Source organism: Panthera leo, chromosome A2, assembly GCF_018350215.1.
Source record: "Panthera leo isolate Ple1 chromosome A2, P.leo_Ple1_pat1.1, whole genome shotgun sequence".
In the NCBI taxonomy this organism is placed as follows: Eukaryota; Metazoa; Chordata; class Mammalia; order Carnivora; family Felidae; genus Panthera; species Panthera leo.
In genome coordinates, this window is record NC_056680.1 from 48,805,296 (window position 1) to 48,827,311 (window position 22,016).

The 22,016-nt window shown below is 36.3% G+C and overlaps 1 protein-coding gene across 1 annotated transcript in view; it reads left to right on the forward strand.

Moving 5' to 3' along the window:
- Positions 1-22,016, forward strand: part of GRM7 (glutamate metabotropic receptor 7) — a 735,854-nt gene that overhangs the window by 303,574 nt on the left and 410,264 nt on the right. The window contains exons 3-4 of the mRNA XM_042930029.1: positions 6,642-6,783; positions 15,460-15,614. Of these exons, the coding sequence (XP_042785963.1) occupies positions 6,642-6,783; positions 15,460-15,614 (297 nt within the window). The remainder of the gene's footprint in view (positions 1-6,641; positions 6,784-15,459; positions 15,615-22,016) is intronic.

The following is a 22,016-nucleotide window of genomic DNA, read 5'->3' on the forward strand; positions in this document are numbered from 1 at the left end:
CGCTTTCTCCTTTTATATATTCTTTAGAAGCAAGTCACTAAGTACAGCCTTAACTCAAAGGAATAGTGTCAAAGAAGTTATAGGCATGTGTTCAGACCACTAGAGTAATTAGTAAATATTTTGAGGGAAATGCTTTTAAGCTGTATAAATGTTCAGTGTCTCATAGTTTCCCACACTAACTTTAGCATCTATCAGTGACTCTGATGTGCAACAATTATTACTATAATGTTCTAATGGTGATATTACATTTCTCTCATTCCTTCTACATTTATTACTTGGAATTGTTCTGTACAGAAAATTCATTCCTTCTTTCTTATTTACTTATTTAGTCTTTTTTTATTTCAGTATTGGTTTGTAAGTGTGTACTGTAGTCTTTGGATAATTATTTAATACCATTGTTCCTTATTTTGTTAATATTGTTCGAGCTTTGATCACTGGGCACATTTTTAGGTTGCTTTTGTGTCCTGTTGACGTAACCCCATATTTTTTTTTGCCTTTGTGTATTTCTTAATTCCTGACTACAGCCTCATTTTGTATGTGCCCTGCCCCAGCCTTAGAATCAGCCATCTCTTCAAAGAGTTCTGTTTCTTTTTTCTGAAAGATGATATTTCCAAACCAACACCTGTGTAGTAAGAGGGCTGTTTGCTCTGGTATGTCATTGCTTCGAGGCTTTCTCAGTGGATGGTGCTAGGATACATATGTATGTATACTAACCCATGTATACAAGCATATCTCTCCCTCTCTAAAACATGAGTTTATGCTGATATTTCTGACCCTTTCTGGCATCACATGGTTCATTCTAGCCTGCCTTTTCTGCTTATGCATAAATTCTTCAACAGTGTAAAACCTATCTATAACTATCTATAATTAATTTACTGTTTATAATATCTATAAATTATCTATAATTAATTTACTGTTTTGTTCAACCCAACTCAAATATGGACAGCAGTTCCAGAATTGCTAACTCATATCCCTGTGAAAACTACACAAATCAGAGTACCATTTTATATTCAGTTCTTTTACTCTAGCTTTAGACTTTCCAGTCAAAGTGCAGTTTTTAAAAGTTGTTTCTTTAGATCAACTCATTTTTTACACATCTCCATCAGTAAAATTGCCTCAGATATTAGTAATGCCATTAGATTAATTTGTCACAGTTGCATTCCATTCTAGGATTCCCTGATAAAACCTGATCTTTTAAATTTTGCATTATTGTGGTGTGTTGCTCTTAGGGTTTTGACAAGTGTGTGGAATCATGTGTCTCCCACCACAGTACCATCAGAACATTTCCATTACCCCCAAATTCCCTTGTGGGCTCCCTTTGTACTCAACACCTCCTCTCAACCCTTGGCATCCATGGATCTGTTTTCCACCCCTACAGTTTTGCTTTCTCTGGAATGCAATATGAACAGAATTATACAATATGTAGTCTTTTCAGTTTGGCTTCTTTGACTTAGAAAAATGCTTTTAAAATTTATTCATGCTCATCCACGAATCAGCAGTTCCTTTTTGTTACTGAGCAGGATTCAGTTGTATGGATGTACCAGTTTGTTGATCTATTCACCAGTTGACAGATGTCTTAGTTGTTTCTAGTTTTAGTGATTACGAATATAGTGGCTGTAAACATTTGTGTGCACATTTGTGTGAGCACAAGCTTTTAATTCATCTGGATAAATCCCTAGGATTGGAACTGACTGCTGCTTGATAGGTCACCTCTACATTTAACATTTTGTGATGTCAAACTGGTTTCCAAAGTGGCTGTACCATTGTACATTCGTGCCAACAATGAGCAGACATTCCTATGCTTTGCATCTTCTCCAGAATTTGATATTGCTGGATTTTTTGAAAACTGTTTTAATAGGTATTGTAGCATTATATCATTGTGTTTTCAATTAGCATTTCCCTAATAACTGATCTTTTCCTGTGATTATTTACCATCTATTTTGTGTGTGTGCCTATGCAGATTTTATGCCCATTTTGAGTCTTCTTTTTTTATTGCTGAGTTTCAGTACTTTATGTATTGTAGATATAAATCCTTTGTAAGATATATGATTATCTCCCAGTCTCCAGCTTGAGCTGTCATTTTCTTAATACTGTCTTTCATAGGACAAAAGTTTTAAGGTTGCATAAAATTTGATTTATCAATTTTGGTCTTTACAGTTTGGGGTTTTACTGTCATACCCGAAAACTCTTTGCAAAACCTAAGGTCATTACAGATTTCCCTTTGTCTCAGTCTGAAAGTTTTTTTAGTTTCATATTTTAGACTTAGGTCTATCATCCATTTGAAGTTAATTTTTAAAGTTTATTTATTTACTTATTTTGAGATAGAAAGTGCACACACCACTGAGCAGGGGAGGGGCAGAGAGAGGGAGGAAGAGAGAAAATCCCAAGAAGACTCTGTGCTGTAAGCACAGAGCCCAACATGGGGCCAGAACTCATGAAACTGTGAGATCATGACCTGAACCAAAATCAAGAGTTGGATGCTTAATCAACTGAGCCATCCAGGTGCCCCTAAAGTTAATTTTTATATGAAGTATGAAGTGTATGTCGAGTCATTATTTCTGTGCATGAATATCTTTTTGTTTCAGCATCATTTGCTTAAAAGAGTAACTTTCTCCACTGCTTGCCTTCGCATCTTTGCCAACAATCACTTGACTGTATTTGTATTGATCTGTTTCTGGACCTCTTTTCTGTTCCACTGATCTAAGTGTCTGTTCTTTTTCCAACCCCTCACCATCTTGATTACTGTAGCTTGGGATTGATAGTAAGTCTTGAATTTGGAAAGTTCACCAGTTTTGTTCCTCTTTTTCAGTTGTTTTGACTATTCTAGTTCCTTTGACTTTCTGTATAACTGTTAGAATTAGCTATTGATATATACAGTGAAACCTTGGATTGAGAGTAACTTGTTCTACAAGTGTTCTGCAAGACAAGCACACATTTCTAATAAATTTTAACTTGATAAATGGGCGGTGTCTTGTAATATGAGTAGCATGTGATGCCAAATGTCACATGATCACAACTGAGCCAATGGTTCTTGAAATTCGCTTTGATATACAAGTGTTTTGGACTAAAAGCATGCTTCAGGAATGAATTATGCTCACAAACCAAGGTTTTACTGTATTTTAAAAGGTTGCTGAGATTTTGAATAAAATTGCAATGAATCTATAGATAAAATTGGGGAGAGTTTATTTAATTTTTTTTAATTCTTTCAGCCATGTTTCATCATTTTCAGAATATAGCTCCTGTACATATTTTTTTTTAGATTTATACATAAGCACCACGTTTTTTATTATATTGTTAATGACATTATTTTAGTTTAAAATTATAATTGTTCATTGCTGATCTGTATATATATGACCTTTGTATTTTGAATTTCTGTCCCACAACTTAGCTTAACTCACCTTTTAGTTCTAGAAGATTCTACCTAGACAGTTATGTCATCTGCAAATAGAGACAATTTTAGTTTTTCATTTACAAACTGTATGCCTTTTGTTTCTTTTCTTTTTTCCCCATTTATTTCTCTGACAAGGACATCCAGTTCAATGTTGAATAAGAGTGTTAAGAGAAGAAAAAGTTGCCTTGTAATTTCTTACTATTAAGCATGATGCTTGTTGTAGGCCTTTAGTAGATGCCTGTTATTAGTCAGGAAGTTCTCATCTGATCGTAGTTTTATCATGAATGTATATTGAATTTTGTTTGGTGCTTTTTCCACATATATGAAGGTGATCATATATGGTTTATCTTATTTAATCTGATCATATATAAATTATAATACTTGATTTTCAAATAATGAATCAGCATTACAATCCTTGGATGAAATCCACTTGTTTATGATATATTACTATTTTTTATAAATTGCTGGATTTATTTGTTTAGTAGTTTTTTTAGAAGTTTTGCAAGTATGTTCATGGATGGTATTAGTCTTTTTAAAAATGATATCTTCATCTGGTTTGGGTATGAGGATAATACTGACCTTATGAAATGAGTTATTTTCTCTCCTCTTCTCTCTTCAGTAAAAGAGTGTATAGATCATGTTTTATTTCTTCCTTAACTGTTTGGTAGACTTTATCAATGAAACTATGTGAGGCGGGATCTTTCTTTTTTGGAAGTTTGTGTGTGTGTGTGTATGAATTTGGTATCTTTAATATATTTAGAACTATTCAGATTATATATCCCACATTCAGTTTTGATAGTTTGTGTCTTTCAAGGAAGTCATCCATTTCATTTAATTTGATAAATTTATTGGCAAAAGTATATTGTTTATAATATTCCCTTACTACCTTTTGCTACCTGTGGGATCAATCAGTAAGGTTAGCCCCTCTTTTATTCCTGATATGAATAATTTTTGACTTATTTCTTTTGGTCAGCTTTGACTAGAGATTTACCAATTTTATGAATGTTCCCAAATAAGCAGATTTTTTTTTGTTGTTTTTTAAAATTTTCTCTTTTTTTTTTCTGATTTCAGTTTAATTGATTTTGCTCTTTTATTAGGTCTTTCTGCTTTTTTGGGGGGACAGTTATTTAGCCATTTCCCACCTTATTCCTTAAAAAGAGGCTTCAGTTGCTATTTTCAATATTTGCTCTTTTCTCACATAAGCATTTGATGATTACAAATTTTCTCCTAAATACCACTTTAGTTGAAATCTATACATTTTGATATGTTCTACTTTTATTTTCATTTAGTTTTAAATATTTTAAAACGTCACTTGACATTTCCTCTTTGACCCATGGGTTATTTAGAAGTGTGTTGTTTAATTTCCAAGTGTTATTGATTTCTAGTTTAATTCTGTTAGGTCTGATAACATTGTATGATTTTTATGCTTTTAAATTTGTTTTGTTCTTGTTGTTTTTTAATGGACCAGAATATAGTCTAGCTTAACAAATGTTCCACTTACACTTGAAAAGAATGTATACTGTTCTCTTGTCCTCTCGATTGTTCTATAAATGTCAATTAGGTCAAGTTGGTTGATGGTGTTGTTGAAACTCTACATTTTGAAAACGGACTATCAGTGATCTTGTGCACACTGAAAATTAAGAGCCACTTATAGAGAACTAACACTGATTAGGATGAAAGTGTAATGGAGGTTCAGTTTTGGATGAGGTTTCATATTTGTTATGTTTGTGGAAGCCTAGTATCATCCACTCAGTTGTCCACGCTCAGGATGTAAGCTTAATGATAGATATCTCCCAATCACATTACAAGAACAAGTTTTTCCTCTTCACCTCTAGGTCTTCTGCCCATTGGATGGCCTTTGATGCCTTTCCTACAAATATTCTCTCTACCCCTTTCACCTATACCAGCCCTTCTTTTCTTTTTCTTTTTTTAAAGTTTATTTATTTATTTTTGTGAGATACAGAGACAGCATGAGTGCAGGAGAGACAGGAGGGACAGAGAGAGAGAGAGGGGGCTCTGTGCTGCCAGTGTGAGCCCAATGCAGGGGTCAAACTCATGAAACCATGAGATTGTACCTGACCTAAGACCAAGAGTCAGACACTTAACTAACTGAGCCACCCAGGTGCCCCATATACCAAGCTTTCTTTTTCTTTTTTTATAAATTTTTTCAATGTTTGTTTGTTTATGTATTTTGAAAGAGAGAGAGAGAGAGAGATAGAGCATGAGCAGGGGAGGCACAGAGAGAGAGGAAGACACAGAATCTGAAGCAGGTTCCAGGATCTGAGCTGTCAGCACAGAGCCCGAGGTGGGGCTTGAACTCATGAATTGTGAGATCATGACCTGAGCCAAAGTCAGCCGCTTTACTGACTGAGCCACCCAGGCACCCCTATACCAGCCTTTCTTAAAGTGTGTTTTATAAAGTACTATATCCAGGAGTTACTACTAACCAAGAGGTGGGGTCATGAGGAGTACATCAATTGCTTAGTAAACTGCTGCATGTTTCCATCTTGAAATTCATGACAATTAATATCATAACAGCTCTGACAAATCTGAATAAACAAATCTACTTTTTAATTTAATATCCTTTCTTTCTAACAAAAAATACATTATACCAACTACCTTATAAAGTTTTTAAGATGGGATAACATATATAAAAACACATATTTGAGGGTTGAGTACATATTATCTGGTCAATAAATGTTTGTTACTGTGATTTATAGTAGTTGGTGTTTTTGATGGTGCTGTTTTATTTTTAGATTTATTCCATTGGCTGACCTTTAAAAGTTGGGATAGATATGAAGGTGAAAGAAAAAAAAAAAACAACATGGGAATGCAAACACCAGGAAAGTCACAAAAATTGACCTGAGCTTTAACTGTTTCAGTACATTTTTATTGTAGTTTATTGATTTTAGTTTTCTTGTAGTGTATCACATTCATTTTAAAGACCTTCCTCCACCCATTTTGTCGACCTAAATATGTCTCCCCATGATCAGTATCAATGGTGTTCCTGGGCATTCTTAAGTGCAGTACCAAGAAAATCAGGCTGTGCAATATCATGGAGGATGCACCTATTATGAACAACAGCTCAGGACTTCACATAATACCTGCAGCCATCCTCATTCAGCAGCATCACCAAGGAAGTGCTATTGTACTCAGAAATCAAAATTCCCTCCTCCTCAGCTACTTACCCTGGTTCCTTTGGTATCTCTGAGGGAACTTTATTGACACTCTGCTTTCTTTTCTTAAACAGGTGGGCTCTGCATTGCACAGTCTGTGAGAATCCCCCAAGAGCGCAAAGACAGAACCATTGACTTTGATAGAATTATCAAACAGCTCCTGGACACCCCCAACTCCAGGGCCGTCGTGATTTTTGCCAACGATGAGGATATAAAGTAAGGATGACTGGTGTAATTCATTAATATGCATGCTGCAACTTTTGGAGACAGAAGGATCAGGATACTAGCAGAGACAGGGGAAAAGATAGCACAGAAGCAAATCTATAATTACATAGTGGGGAAGTCTGTACGTGCTCTCTCCCCTACACACGTAGTGATAGCCAACCACGGAAGCAGCAGTGTGTTCCTGTCGTGTCTTCCCCTCTGTTAGCAAAATAAATGTATTCAATTACTTGTAAAAAGAGAAAACCACTGGACCTTTCAGAGGTTCTTTTATTAAAAATATACCCAAATGTAACAGACTTTTATCCGAAGAATGGTTCCTCTTAATGTAAAAGAGAAAACGTCTTATAATTCTGGCTATATTACTACCGCTTTAGACTCAATATGTTCCAAACCAAGCTTGTCCACCTCCACATCTCCAGTCCACTTCTTCCCCTTCTTATCTTGATTCTTCTTGGAGTAAAAAATCTGATTGGAATCTTTCTTGTTTTCCTCATTCCTGCATTCTTGGCCAAGCTATGTAGAGCTAACCTTTGTTTCTAGAACATAATGTGTCCGGAATATGTTTCTTTCTTTTTTTTTTATCATCTTCAATTTGTCTTTTTTTTTAATATGAACTTTATTGTCAAATTGGTTTCCGTGCAACACCCAGTGCTCATCCCAACAGGTGCCCTCCTCAAAGCATGGGGGCACTTGTACCCCAGTGTTTATAGCAGCCAATAATAGCCAAATAGCTTTCAACGATAGCCAAATTATGGAAAGAGCCTAAATGTCCATCAAATGATGAATGGATAAAGAAATTGTGGTTTATATACATAATGGAATACTATTTGGCAATGAGAAAGAATGAAATACGGCCTTTTGTAGCAATGTGGATGGAATTGGAGAGTGTTATGCTAAGGAAATAAGTCACACAGAGAAAGACAGATACCACATGTTTTCACTCTTATGTGGATCTGGAATATGTTTCTAAGACACAAATGTGCCTTGATTTCTTCTCTGACCACTACCACCTTGGTCCAGAATATTTATTTATTTAGAATAAATAGTAATTACACTTGCTTAAAATATTTTAAAAATCTAGGTTTATAAAAAGGTTCCATTCATCCTGCCGCCTCCCCCCAGCTAACAGGTTCTCTTTTTCAGCTGCAGTGGCTAGTGACCAGTTTCTTGTATACTCTTCTAGAGATAGTCTATATTTTTATACGACGGTGGCATACTGTGTGTACATCTTGTTGTATTCCCTGCTAGCTTTTCCTCACTATTTTATCATGGATGTCTATGAATATAAGTACCTGTCTATCCAGTCTTTCTAATAGCTGTGCAGAATTTCATCTTATACCCATACTATAATCTATATAAATGCTCCCTTATTGATTGACATTTGCAGACTTTTGTAATTATAAGTAATGCTGCAATAAACTTCCTTTTCCACAAATCTGTGCATGCAAATATAAATATGCAAATACATATTATTAATATATGCATTTTATGCAATAGATAGATATGTAATAATATAACACAAATATATAAATGCAGTTATATTATTTTATGTATTTATCTTATAAGTGTTTTTTTAATATTTTATTTATTTTTGAGAGAGAGAGAGACAGAGACAGAGTACAAGTGGGGGAGGGGCAGAGAGAAAGACACAGAATCCATGAAGCAGGCTCCAGGCTCTGAGCTGTCAGCACAGAGCCTGACGTGGGGCTCAAACACATGAACCATGAGATCATGACCTGAGCCGAAGTCAGATGCTTAACCGACTGAGCCACTCAGGCACCCCTATCTTATAAGTGTTTTCAACATAAATGCCTAGAAAAGAAGTTTCCAGGACAAAGATGTATTCCAATATGAATGTTGTTTTCCAAAGAGGTTGTGCTGGTGTATATCCCCACTGGTGTGAAAGAACTGGATGGAATTATTTAGTCTCTGTCTTAGAATTCAAAATACACCATTTAATTTGAAGGTGAGTATCTTTCATTCAGAGTGAGGTTTAAGGGCTCAGCACATTACTGCATCCTGCTTGGATTACTTCACTGTCATCATTGTCAGCCTTCCGATTTTGTGCCTCTCCCCTACACACACACCCTAAGTGTTGTTTCTGAATCCATCTATCACTTTCCCAGTATTAGGCTCTGACCTAGGGTGGCAGGATTATTAAATGTAAAGCATAGTAAACCTGAAATTGAGATCCCTGAGGTATTTTGCAACTAATGACCACTGTGTCACCTTGGGAAGTCTCCCCACTGTCACTCACCCCCCATCCTGCTTCCCAATTTCTGAGGCCTCAGTTCTCCCATCAATAAAATGAAAATCCTTTTAAGCTCTTCTTCTGTTTATCCAGCCTCGTCCCACCTTTCTAGTCTTATTTCATTCCCTGCTCCTTCCTGTTTTGTGTTTCCTCACTCCCTGGTCTTGGTGTGTTCCCTTCTACCCGCCTAGAATGTTTTTTTTTTTTCCTTCCTCAGTTTTTCATTCCAGTGCCATATTTAGTGTGGCTTTCTGAGGGAAGATGTCTCTGAACGATGCACCTTTCGCAAATTCTTCATAATTTATGTCACTAATGTTATTTTGCATCGCTTGATCATTTGTTTAGTGTCCATCTTCTCCACTAGTCTGTAAGCACTGTAGAGGCAGAGGTGATACCTCTTTGGACTTCCTTCTGTACTTCAGTCCCTCTCATGGTGTTTGGTAGATAGTAAATGCTCAAGAAATGGTACCAAATGAATGAGTGAACTCACTATGCTAATGCACACTATTTATTAATTTAAAGATAAGCTTCTCTATGTGAACTTCACAATGCTTTAAAACGTGGTCCTAATTTAACATTTAGACCTCATCCTCACTCATCCACTTCTATCCCCAAAATGCATGGCTCTGGTCCTCTAGCAGTTCTAATTGCTTCTCCCCATGGTGTTTTGTTTTGTCTTCTTTCTTTCTTTCTTTCTTTCTTTCTTTCTTTCTTTCTTTCTTTCATGGTGTTTTTTGTTTCTCTCCTTCTCTACCTGTTGAAATTGTCCATTTTTAAAGTCTGTCTCAAATATGCCCTTCTCCATGAAACTATTTCTGGCCATCCCTTAAATGTATTACTTCTCTCCTTTCAAAATTCTAATATGTTGCTCCTAGGCCATTTTCTTCTACACTTTGTATGGTAGTTACTTGAAAGATTTTGTTTTCATATTATTACTCTTTTGTTTTATTTTTGCTTATTTCTCTCATCTCTATTGATCTCTTTCTTAATTGTCTCATAAATCTTTTTCATACATTATTTTACACATTTTCAAAGTATGTAATATATTGATGAGGTGTGGCTTTGTGTTTATTTCTAAATACATAGTATATGTCATGCAAAATTCATCATGATACTCTTGACTTGTAGGTAATGTGTGGTTTTAATTTGGGCTGTAAAAATGCATACAATCCACTCAATAATTATGCTCGTTCTTTTTGTTATGGGGTTTGTGTGCTGAATATTATTGTATACTGTGATCCATAGCAGTGATAGCAGAAATAGTTCTTGAGCGCAGTAATAAAATTTAAGTGCATTTATGTTTCTTTTAAAACATGATCTCAAATATACTAATGTCTGGAGAGTACTGTTAACTCACAATATTATGTTATTTCTTTTTTCAGAAGATTTACACTGTTAATGGGAAATTTTGAGATTTCTTAGAACATTAACTTCAAATACTTTGTTAGAGAATAGCAGTGAGAAGATAGTAATATCTAGATTTTAAAGCTAAGACAAATGCTCAGTAAGTCAAGGCCACTAATAATTTGATTTTAGACAATAGTGGATCCTTTTTCTGAAACACTTTTTTTTCTGATTATAAAAGTAATACATAACTATTGTACATCCAGTGAAAAACATGGTAAAGTTTTTTTGCTGTTGTTGCTCTTTATTAAAAGGAATCTTTAAGTTTACTTTGCCCTGATTATCTAGAAAAGATTAAAGTTAGAGAAACTAATCACAAGCAATGATTTTAAATAATCTCTATAAAATGTGAAATCCCAATAATCAGAGATAGAATAAAATTCTGGTTTAATGTTTACCATCACTTGTTCCCAAACATACAGATTTTCCCCAAAAGAATTTCTCACTTTTTATCTTCCACTGTTTGTAATTCACATTTCACTTTTAACCATAAGTATTTTTAAATAGTTTACTCTTAGTTATCTTGATAAATAAGCTCACAGTTTTACATTTGTATTAAAGTGAACATCTACTTTTTGCATTTTTTGAGTTTTGTCTTTTCTTCCTTGTTTTACTTGGCTTCTGCCCACCTTTGCATTTGCACTGTCTTCAACCTCAGCAACACCTTCTCAGTGGACTGTTAGGTTAACAATATGTTTTTAACAGTATCCTTATTTTTCTGTGCTCTCAGATGACCCTGTACTTCTAACTATGTATATATATGCATACACTGGCAAAGTTTAGCCAGCTTTTATTATATACGACTTGAATAACCTATTGCAGTTTTTATTCATTGATTTTTCTTTTTTAACAAGTGCTTGTGGAAAGCTAATTATATTCACTTTTTTTTCTAATGAAGCATATTCTTAATTACTTTTTAATCCATCCTTCGGATGCACTCTTGTTTGTTTAGACAGTCCCCTATTGCTCTACCTTTAGGTTGTCTGCAGTAACGAACATACATTTTTGACAGCGTATTTGACATTTCCTTTGCATAGATTAGTAGAAATAGTATCTCTAGGTCAAGAGTACAAATGATTGATTGTGTTTATTTTTATTAAAATGAAAAACACCTATAAAAATTAAAATATAAGTGAAACACTTTGATACAAACAGCAATGTCCAGTCCCTTCACACTCTTTGGTTAAGCTCTTTTTGAGCAGTTATTTTAATTCTTTCAGCTATTTCTTCCTGTCTTATCTGCATAATGTGCCAATAACACAATTTTGGAATTATTAAATTTGAATATTATCTATTAATTCCTCTTATGTTAGGTAGAATTTGGTTCACTTGTACCCTCCCTATTCTCTCAACGTTATCCTATAAGATTTTCATTTAACAGAAATGAGTACGTGCTTTATTATGATTATATAAATATCATATACCACAGCATCAGATCTTTTTTCTATGATATGATTTTTTTGGGTAAAAGGTTTAGTTTTTCAAAGCATTCATATGATGATTTTTTACTTGCTTTTTCTTACTAATGTCCTATGTCTCACATCTGTTTCCATATATTCATGTGAAAGATAATCCATGAGTTCCATTTTTTTTTCCTGGACACTTACCTTCTCAAATATCCACCTTCCTGTTTTATTCTGGACCAATCTATATCATGGTAAGAAATTTTTCCCTGTCACTCATTTATGTTTATGGTTTCTTTCCTCATTTTGCTGGAGCATGCTCTTCAAAACTTTCTAGTAAAGGCTAAATTCAAGGAAAACGTTTTGTGTTGCATGCCTAAAAAATGTTCTCATTCTCCATATTTACTTAGTAGTTGGAACGGTTAGGCATAGCTTCATGTTTGTTTTTTTGTTTGTTTGTTTAAGTGTTTATTTATTTTTAAGAGCATGCAAGCTGGGGAGAGGCAGAGACAGGGGGACAGAGGATCTGAAGCAGGCTCTGAAGTGGGCTCAGAGCTGACAGTCTTGACAGCAGTAAGCTCGATGTGGGGCTCAAACTCATGAACCCCAAGATCATGATCTGAGCTAAAGTTGGAATCTCAGCTGTCCAAGCCATCCAGGTGCCTTCAGACTTATTTTTAATTACATGATACCAGGCACATAAATGATTTTCAGCCAATAGCTATGGTGGCTAATGAGTTGTAGGACTTGTAACTTTCAGGGAGTTTGGGGTTCTAATTTTGGGTGGAAAAGTCTGTAAGTTCTAGTGGACATATATGCTAATTCTGTTAGTACTGGGATTCTTTGTGTGTTAAATATTAGAATTCCAGATTATAAAATTTTTTTTTCTCAGAATTTGGAAGGCATTGCTCCACTATCCATCATCTTTTGTTTGCTTGTTTTTTTTTTTTTTTTGTTTGATTGTTTTTGCTATTAAGGGGTTGGTGATACTCTGCTTCTTATTTTTCTCCCTGTGTCCTGATCTTCTTTTGGAAGCTTTTAGGATATTTTAATTTTTTTCCCCAGAAATCTTAAATTGTGTGACATGCTTGATTTTTCCCCATTATTTTGCTGAGTGAATCTTTTAAATTTGGAAATTCATATTATCAATTTCTTGGTCTCTTCTTCATTAAAAATATATTGTTACAAAATTCACTCTGTTGTCTCTGTATATTTGTTCTGGAAGTTTTATTAGCTGAATATATGTGTCCCTAGATTCATTCTTTAAGACTCTTATATTTTCTGAAATGTGTTCTACCTTTTTGTTGTTGTTTTGCTTTCTGGATAATTTTCTTCACTCTTTTTTTTCTCTTCTAACATATTTCATATTTTAATAACTAAGAGCTATTTCCCATTGTTTGTTTCTATTTTCTATGTTATCTCGTTCTTGATTACAGAAGATATGATAATTCTTATTTAAATATATTTGTTTTTGTTCATTTCTATATGTTTCTCTGCCCCACTATACATCAGTTTCCTTTTTGTGTTAACTTATTTGGTTTCTAGTTTACATTGGAGATTTTCTGCAATTACGGGTGATTTCTGGAAGTTCCCATTTGAGAGAAAGACCAAAGAGTTCTTGATACATGGGCAGTGCATATCACCTAAAAGGGCTCTGAGTGGTCTGGCCAGACATCCAAGTTGCCATTCCATTAGAGGGTCTCTCTATGGCAGTATATAGAATTATTCTTCTAGGGTGGTCCAGATTTTTTGAGAAAAGCTGTTTTCTCCCAGGGGAGACACTCTCTTAGTTTTCTGTATTCTGTAGGCAGAAGTGTGTCGCGACCGGCGCGACAAACACCGAGGTCAGGGTCCTGAGGGTAGGGGAATGCAAGAAAAAAGAGAGAAGAGAAAGTTTGGGAACAGGAGGGTCCCCTGGGCTGATGGCCCAAGTGACGGTTTTATTGTTGCTGTACACAATCTTTTATATCCAGACTCTTATGGGTCAAGCCATTCTAAGAATAAACAGGTTTCACATAATCGCTGCCAACCAAAACATTTAGTTCTGTGTTTCTTGTGCATTTTCTAGATGGGTCACAACAAGACCTTGTTGATAAGATTGCTAGCAAAACACAATTCCCATGTTTGTTTCTATCTGACTCGGGGTAGAAAAAGGGAGGTAGCATTACTGCCACCTGCAGACCACAGGCTTCAGGAACTAACTTTCTCAGCCTTGACAAGGCTTTCGTATGCCCTTGAAAGTGGGGGAATGGGAGGGGGAACCACCGGGTTGGCTTGAGTCAACAGGGAATGTTGCTCGACCCGGTCTCAGCCTCCCACATGAATGGGAGGGGGAACCACCGGGTTGGCTTGAGTCAAAGGGAAACATTGCTAGACCCGGTCTCAGCCTGGCACCGGGGCCCGGCCCCCCACAGAAGAGTAAATTCCCTAGAGAGTCTTACCATTTTAATACTTAGTGATAAATTTAACTTATAATTAACAGGTTTAATTCACCATTTCTCATTCATAACTTTCTGGTATTTGGATGTTTACAATATCAGAACCTATACCTTATAGTTTTAATAGAAAATTACCATTCCATTTTCTGCCAAGAAGAAAAAGAATTTGGCCATGTACCTATGTGACACTTGGTACCTCCAAGTCTTGAGAAACAAACAAATCATTTCTCCTGTGGTATGACCCACCAGAGGACTCTTAGTTGTAGCTTCCTCTGTTCTACAAATGCAATCACCTTATCCACCTCTTCTTTCTTCCAAAAATATATTATAATAACTGTACCATGAATGATCATTTTTCATTTTGTTTTATTTGCTTTGTTGCCCTTGTTATATATATATATAAATTTTAAATGTTTATTTTTGAGAGAGATACAGAGACACAGCACAAACAGGGGAGGGGCAGAGAGAGAGAGAGAGAGAGGGAGACACAGAATCCGAAACATACTCAGGCTCTGAGCTTTCAGCACAGAGCCCGACACGGGGCTTGGACTCAGGAATGGTGAGACCATGACCTGAGCTGAGACACTTAACTGACTGAGCCACTCAAGTGCCCCATTTATATAGCATTTTTATTTATAAAACTGGGCTGTAAAATTTTCAAGCATGGCATACTTGTTCATTTTAATGAATAATTTAAGACCCTTAATTTAGATTGACATGGTGCTTTCCAGAAATTATATAGACCACCAGCAGTGAATGCAAACTCTCATTTCTCCAGCCCCATGCCCAGATTCACAAAACAAAACAAATCTTTTGGTCAACATGAGAAGCAAGTGTGATATCTTACCCTATTTTACGTTTCCTTCCTTTCTAATGTATGTGAATATGTATCTCCAGCTTACGGGTTATTTATATTTCTCCTTTTGTCATTTGTCTTTTACTGTTTCTTGCCTATTTTCTTCAAGCTGTTATGATCATTTTTCTTAGTAGTTTATAAAATTTCTTTATATATGCAGGGATATAAATCCTTTGACATACTTCTTTTTTGCCATTGATTACTTACTTTTTGAGAACTGGTAGCTTGCTTTCCTTCTGCTTGATTCCTAATTGATATATATACGTTCAGCAGCTGTTCCTTATCATTAATATAACTTTTCCTGTTTTTTCACAGGCAGATACTTGCAGCAGCCAAAAGAGCTGACCAAGTAGGCCATTTTCTTTGGGTGGGATCAGACAGCTGGGGTTCCAAAATAAACCCACTGCACCAGCATGAAGATATTGCGGAAGGAGCCATCACCATCCAGCCCAAGCGAGCAACAGTTGAAGGTATGGGTTTTAACCATTGTAAAATATGCTAAGAGACTGGTTTGTGCCATGCAGGATGGCTCAGTCAGGTGTCTTTTTGAAGGTTTGGTGTTTTTACATAATGTATGCAGTGTAATTTCAAACTTGTAGCCATGAAATGCACATTAGGCCATGTATCTGGTCTGTTCTTTTCATTGATAGTCCTCTTTTGAAGAGATCATGTTTTTTTATAATATCAAAATTCTCATTTTTTTTTATTATGGCACCAGAGCTTTCTGAGAGAAGAGCATCACCATTAATAAGTGAAATAATGACATAATCCAAGTGTACGTAAGTGAACTGCATTTTTCTGAAAGAATATTTTCCCTTTGCAATGTATCCATTACTTCTACAGGAGAATAACTCTGGGGATTCTTTTCTTTGTTACTTCGTGGAGTGTCTTCCAGCCCCCAGGATCTCATTGCACACCACCTCTCTCAGGCACCAACATCACCTTGCCTTCATCGGTCTCTTTTGTTCTCACTCTCTTTCTCTTGCCTTCCTAAATCATTGCCCCTTTCTTTTCCTTTGCCTTCCTTGCTGCTACAAAGAGTCTTCAAGAGGAAGAAGGAGGAGAGGGTGTTTATTGGTATCCTTCTGATCTAACAGAAGTTGCTGATTACAATTTATGTTCTCCTTTAATTTGAAAAGAAAAGTTATTTTGAAAAGAAGATACTGTGAAGAAAAGGAACTCCTCCACTGGTATCCTGCTTTGTGTTTCTTTTCTGATGGACCATGTCTCTAAAGATTCCCTAAAACATGCTTGCTTTGCACATTAAAAAAGCCTCTATCCTCTCACTCAAAAAGGGATCAAATATTTGCATTTCTTTCTATTCTGTTTCCACTCCAGTATAATTAATTATTCTCCCCAGTAGCCTGCATGGTCTATGGAGACCTTTTTAAACAAGCCAGGTTGTGGTTCAGTCACTGTTGCCTTTCTGTGTTATCTGGGGGAGATAAAGATCCCATGAGTCACCCATGTGTTCATTGGGAGGCTTTGAATTCATTTCATTCCCCAGTATGTGTCCTGAGAAGATTGCTTATCTTACAACACAGACCAATGCATTTGCAGATGGGTTGCAAAAATAAAAGATAACATTTTAACTATCTCCACTCCTTTTTACTAAAAATTTTGAGTATCCACCATATGTCTTGCTCTGTTCTGAGAGTTGAAAAACAAGATGAGGACAAAATCCTTACTTTCAAGGCATACAGAGCTGAGAGAAGGTGACAAAAATAGCCATTGACTGGGTAACATGAGAAACACTGTAAATGCAATATGGAATCGATACCACAGGGTACAAAGGAGATACTGTGGAAGTTTCTCTGAGTGGTGGTGTTGCAGTTGGGGATACTCCTGAGAGGAGCTAAAGTCATGACTTGAAATGTATCAAGCAGGTGAGGAGAAGAACACCATCCACCCCCAACCCAGGGACAGAAACAGAAGAGTGAAGGAGCAGGGCATGCTGCGATAACAGTAAATAATTCATTCTACAGCACAACCCTGAAATCCTGAAATCCTTATGGTTCTTTAAAAACGTTCCCACTTACAGGGCATTGGGACAACTCTTTTCTCTCCTAGAGTTCTAGTCACTGCACTATTGGCCTAATTAACTCCTAATTCTGTCCTTTAGGACTTTGCTCAGACATTAATTTTCCTTTGAAGCTACATGTGACCATTCCATCTCAGCCAGGTTTGGGTTAGACACCCTTTCTGTTGCTTCTGCGGCATCCTTCATGACCCCTACCATTGTAGCATCTCTTTACTTGTCTCTGTCTAGAAACATATCTGTTATGTATGCCCTGCATTGTGCCCCCAGCACTAGTACCCCTTGGCTTGCGTATGGCAGATACTCAACCACATTTTTAAGTGTTTGGATGCTGAGATGGGTGGAGGAATCACAGACAACCTGACATCCTGCCATAAAATATGGCAGGGAAACAGGCCAGAGTTGGATAATGAAGGGTCTTGAAATTATGCTAAGGAAAGTGTTCTTTATTCTGAAAGTCTGGGCAGTGTCTGGAAAGTAGAATGTGATCAAAGGTGGTTAGAATGTTCACTCAGGTGATGTTATAGAGAAGTGAAGTGTAAGAGTCAGGTGAGAATGAAAGCAAGCAAGGAATGAGTGAGGTCCTTTCTTCCTTGGCTGTAGATGCCGCATGACATGGATGCCTATACTCCATGGTTACTAGCTCCAGTTTCATGATATTTATGGAAATTATTAAGTATCTTGAAGTTTTTATAAATTCTTGAAAAAAAAATTCCTGCTGTGTATTTAGGGATACACAAAGTTCTCTTTTTTGGGTGGGGAGAGGGGTAATATGCAAAGCTCTTAAACACAAAACAACATCCTAGATCTGGAAAAAACATATCTATATCTACATTTGTATCTATATCAATGTCTATATCTATATCTATGTCATTTATATCTATATCTCTCTTTTGGGGAGAGGTTGTTCCAAACAATGAATTGAGAGAGAGAGATTGTTAACATTGGAACACGATAGGGCAGCAACTCTTTATACAAAACTCTCTGCTCCTAACCAGATAAAAATGAGGATTTTCTCTCTCTCTCTCTCTCTCTCTCTCTCTCTCTCTCGGCCGGTGTGTGTGGCTTATGTCTTGCCATATTGTCTATGTGCATTGCTACATAGAACAGACTAGTTTTGCTCACTTAGGAGATGAGACATCAAGATTGTCGCTGTGCATTTATAGTGACACACTCCTAAAGAAGTGCAAAAAGAAATGCATTTGCTTGCACTAAGGTTTGTAAAGCAAGCTATGAAATATCCCAAATGAAACTAATAAAATGGAGAATATTCTGTATCAGCAAATAAGTTTTCCTCTCCTGTCTAATGTTTCTTTTTTCTTTTTGATAAATATCCCATATTGATTTCTACTGTCGTGGAACATCCTCCAAATATTTATAATACTCCTATATCCCTGTATCTTTGTGTTTTGTAATGTTGTATGTACAAATCCAAACAGGAAAAAGGCAATCAATAATCAACATGTTTCTTTTCTTTAGATTTATATTTTGAACATGTTCAGCAAAGATCTGAATTTTTGGCTGGTCTTTTCTCAATCTGCATGAATAATTAGCAATAAATTGCTTTAGGCAAAATTGCTAGCAAGCACGTGGCCTCTTTGAGAGTAGTGCTCATCTTCTTTTATCTTCTATCTGTATTTATTCTCCATTTATAGAAGAAAGGGCTTCTGTGTTTGCTAGCCAAGTGTGTTGTTCTTCCCCCTTTCAATTTGATGTTGATAGGAATTGTGCCCGGGAAAGGTCGGCCATGGCCCTGATCGCTGCCCAACACTCACAGGATATCTGGAGAACGTCTCCACAACTTGGCAGCTCTCCTCCAGCTCCTGAGCCAAAACACTTCTGTAATTTTCAGTGTCTCTGAATTGTCTGATGAGCCAAGGGATCTCTGGCATTTTCCTCTTTTCTGTTACCCCATTAACTAGGATTTTCTGTCATCCTTTCCAGCCCCCAGCAAGTCCTCAGAGCAAAAAATGTCCATGTTGCTTTCAACTCTTTGCCCTACAAAGTGCTCTGCTTCTCTGAGAATAGGCTGTCCAAGGCAGCCTCTAATTATAGTCAACAGGGATTGTGGACCAGTATCTTTTCATCTCTGCTATAATCATTAACATTAGGGAGCTAGTGTAATGAAGGGTGGATTTTCAAAGCTAACTATAATGGCTCTGACTATTGGTGATGTTTTCAAATGTGTCTGTGGAACAGCTTGGTTCCTGAATTAAATCTGCAATCTATGTAGGAGAGACAAAAAATGCTCTGGACCTGGCATAAAAAGTTGGTTATTTCATGCTTTTTTAATTCAAGACTGAAATGAATTCTTTATTTTTCCTAAAACTGGAGATCAAAGCTATGAAGAGCTAAACTAAAATATTTCTGGCTCCAATTTAGATGTGTCCTACTTTAGCCTTCCTTGATTACCTAGAATGTTCCACACATATCACAAGGTTTTGTAGGTGAATGGCAGAAAATGACAAGAAAGAAAACATTGCCTTAAACCACAGTGCTATTTCTGAGCAATGCATATGCCTTTTAGAGCTATAACTGGTTTAATAAGAGAGCAATGAGAGTTTTGCATGTTCAGTGTCATGACAATTGCTTTAATGAATCTTTTATAAATACTGGTAAACTCTAGCAGGGTATCAGGCACCAACCTAAACAGTGAGATATAGCAAGTGACAGTCTAGACCAGGTCCTTGCTCTCATTAGTTGTCTACTTAATTTAGAAGTGACAGGTGATTAAAAAAAAAGTATAAACAAGAAAATATCATATTAGAATAATTTTACATTTTCCCCCTAAAAACCAGCTTGCAAATTATGGAGATACGAAGGAGGAAGAGAGACCAGGACACAATACAGGTCCAAACAAAGATTGGGAGAATGTGGGTGCAGGTCGGTGCCTCAAGCCTCTGTAGCCTACTCTAGATTCCTGGCTCATATCCATAACAGATTCTTTCAGTGCTTAAAATGCACCAAAGTTTCCCATTTCCCTATTTCTTACTTCTCTGGAAAATAACTTTTTCTTCAAGACAGATCAAATCATTAGTATTTTCAAAAGACTTCCTGCTTTTCTCAGAGTTAGTCTACCCTGCAAAAGCAAACTCATTGCTCCCAAGTCTAAAATGTGCTACATGCCCCCTTTCCTGAGAGCACCAAACACACCTGTGGCACTTACAACTAGAATATGAACCTTAAGGGCAGTGCCTACCACTCATGGCTTCCTTGAGATTATCCATCTTGCACCTCTTGCGTTCTTTGTATGTCTTGCCTTTTTTTCAAGTTTGGAGAGACTATCTGGGCAGCACTGGCCCTGTGGCTTAATTAGGTGACTTGCTGGAATGTTCCAAATACACAAGGGAAGCCTCAGCTCTGACTCCTCAGAAAGTAGGAAGGCACAGGTAAGGCTGTTTGTCTTAGACACTCCGTGGGCACTTCCTTTCTGAACTGTACTGTTTCTACTCATAGAACAGACAGAGAGAGACGGTGAGCAGATCACGGGTGTGACAAGAATGGGTATGTGAAGAAAAACACCATCTCATTTTTTATCTTGTGTTGTTTAAATTAGACATTGTTGGCCTTGAGCAAGTGGTAAGAAATGTAAACAGAGAAATCTCAATTGAAAGTAACTAAGGAGAGCTGAGAACAATTCACTTTATGTGTATAAAGTCCCAGGTTTTGGGCCATGCGTTTTCCTGTCTCATAGGATAGACGCTTTCTTTTCCTTTACTTTTCTTTTTTTTTTTTTTAGGAAGATTTTTCTTTTTTTCTTTTTTTTATTTATTGAAATTTTTAGTTAACATACAGCCCAATATTGGCTTCAGAAGGAGAATTGAGTGATTCATCACTTACATACAACACCCAGTGCTCATCACAACAATGCCCTTCTTAACATCCATCACCCATTTAGCCCATCTCCCACCCACTTCCCTCCATCAACCCTCTATTTGTTCTCTACTGTTAAGAGTCTCTTGTTTCCCTCCCTTCTGTTCCCCCCTTCCCATATGTTCATGTTTTGTTTCTTAAATTATACATATGAGTGAAATAATATAGTATTTGTCTTTCTCTGATTGACTTATCTCACTTAGCACAATACATTGTAGCTGCATCCACATCATAGCAAATGGCAAGATTTTATTCTTTTTTGATGGCTGAGTAATATTCCTGTGTGTGTGTGTGTGTGTGTGTGTGTGTGTGTTTGTGTCAAACTACCAAAACTGAAACAGAAAGAGAAAATTTGAACAGATTCATAATCAGCAAAGAAATTGAATCAGTAATCAGAAATCTCCCAAGATACAAGAGTCTTGGGCCAGATGGCTTCCCAGAGGATACATGCTTTCTTAATGGGCTTTGCTTAACTGACCACCAATCATTTCCTAACCAGTGAATATGTAAACCAAAAAGAATGTATCCATTCTGTTTGCATGATATGCTGTCTGATGTCCCCAGTACCCTGAACACTCCCCGTTAATAATCGGATCCCTAGTATGTCCCACCAGTTTAATTTTTAGCTCTCAGGAATAGCTATTTTTGATTCTAAATGTATTTACTGCAGTAATATGTATTACCATAATTATTTCATGTAATGAAAATCATATAAACCAATGAAGTGAGTGCAGAGAGAGGAAAAGAGAATGAGAGATGCTATTTCAAAGAAGATACATTTGAGTTCCTTGGAAAGATTTGGTAAGTTTGTAACTGTTAGTTGTGGGCTAAATTTGGTGGAAATTTTTAAAGGAAATAATAAGCACTAGAAACATACTGCACTTAACTACTAGTCAACTACCCTCAAGTTTTTATTTCACTTTAAAGACCACAAAACTGAATTTTATTATAGTTGACTTTT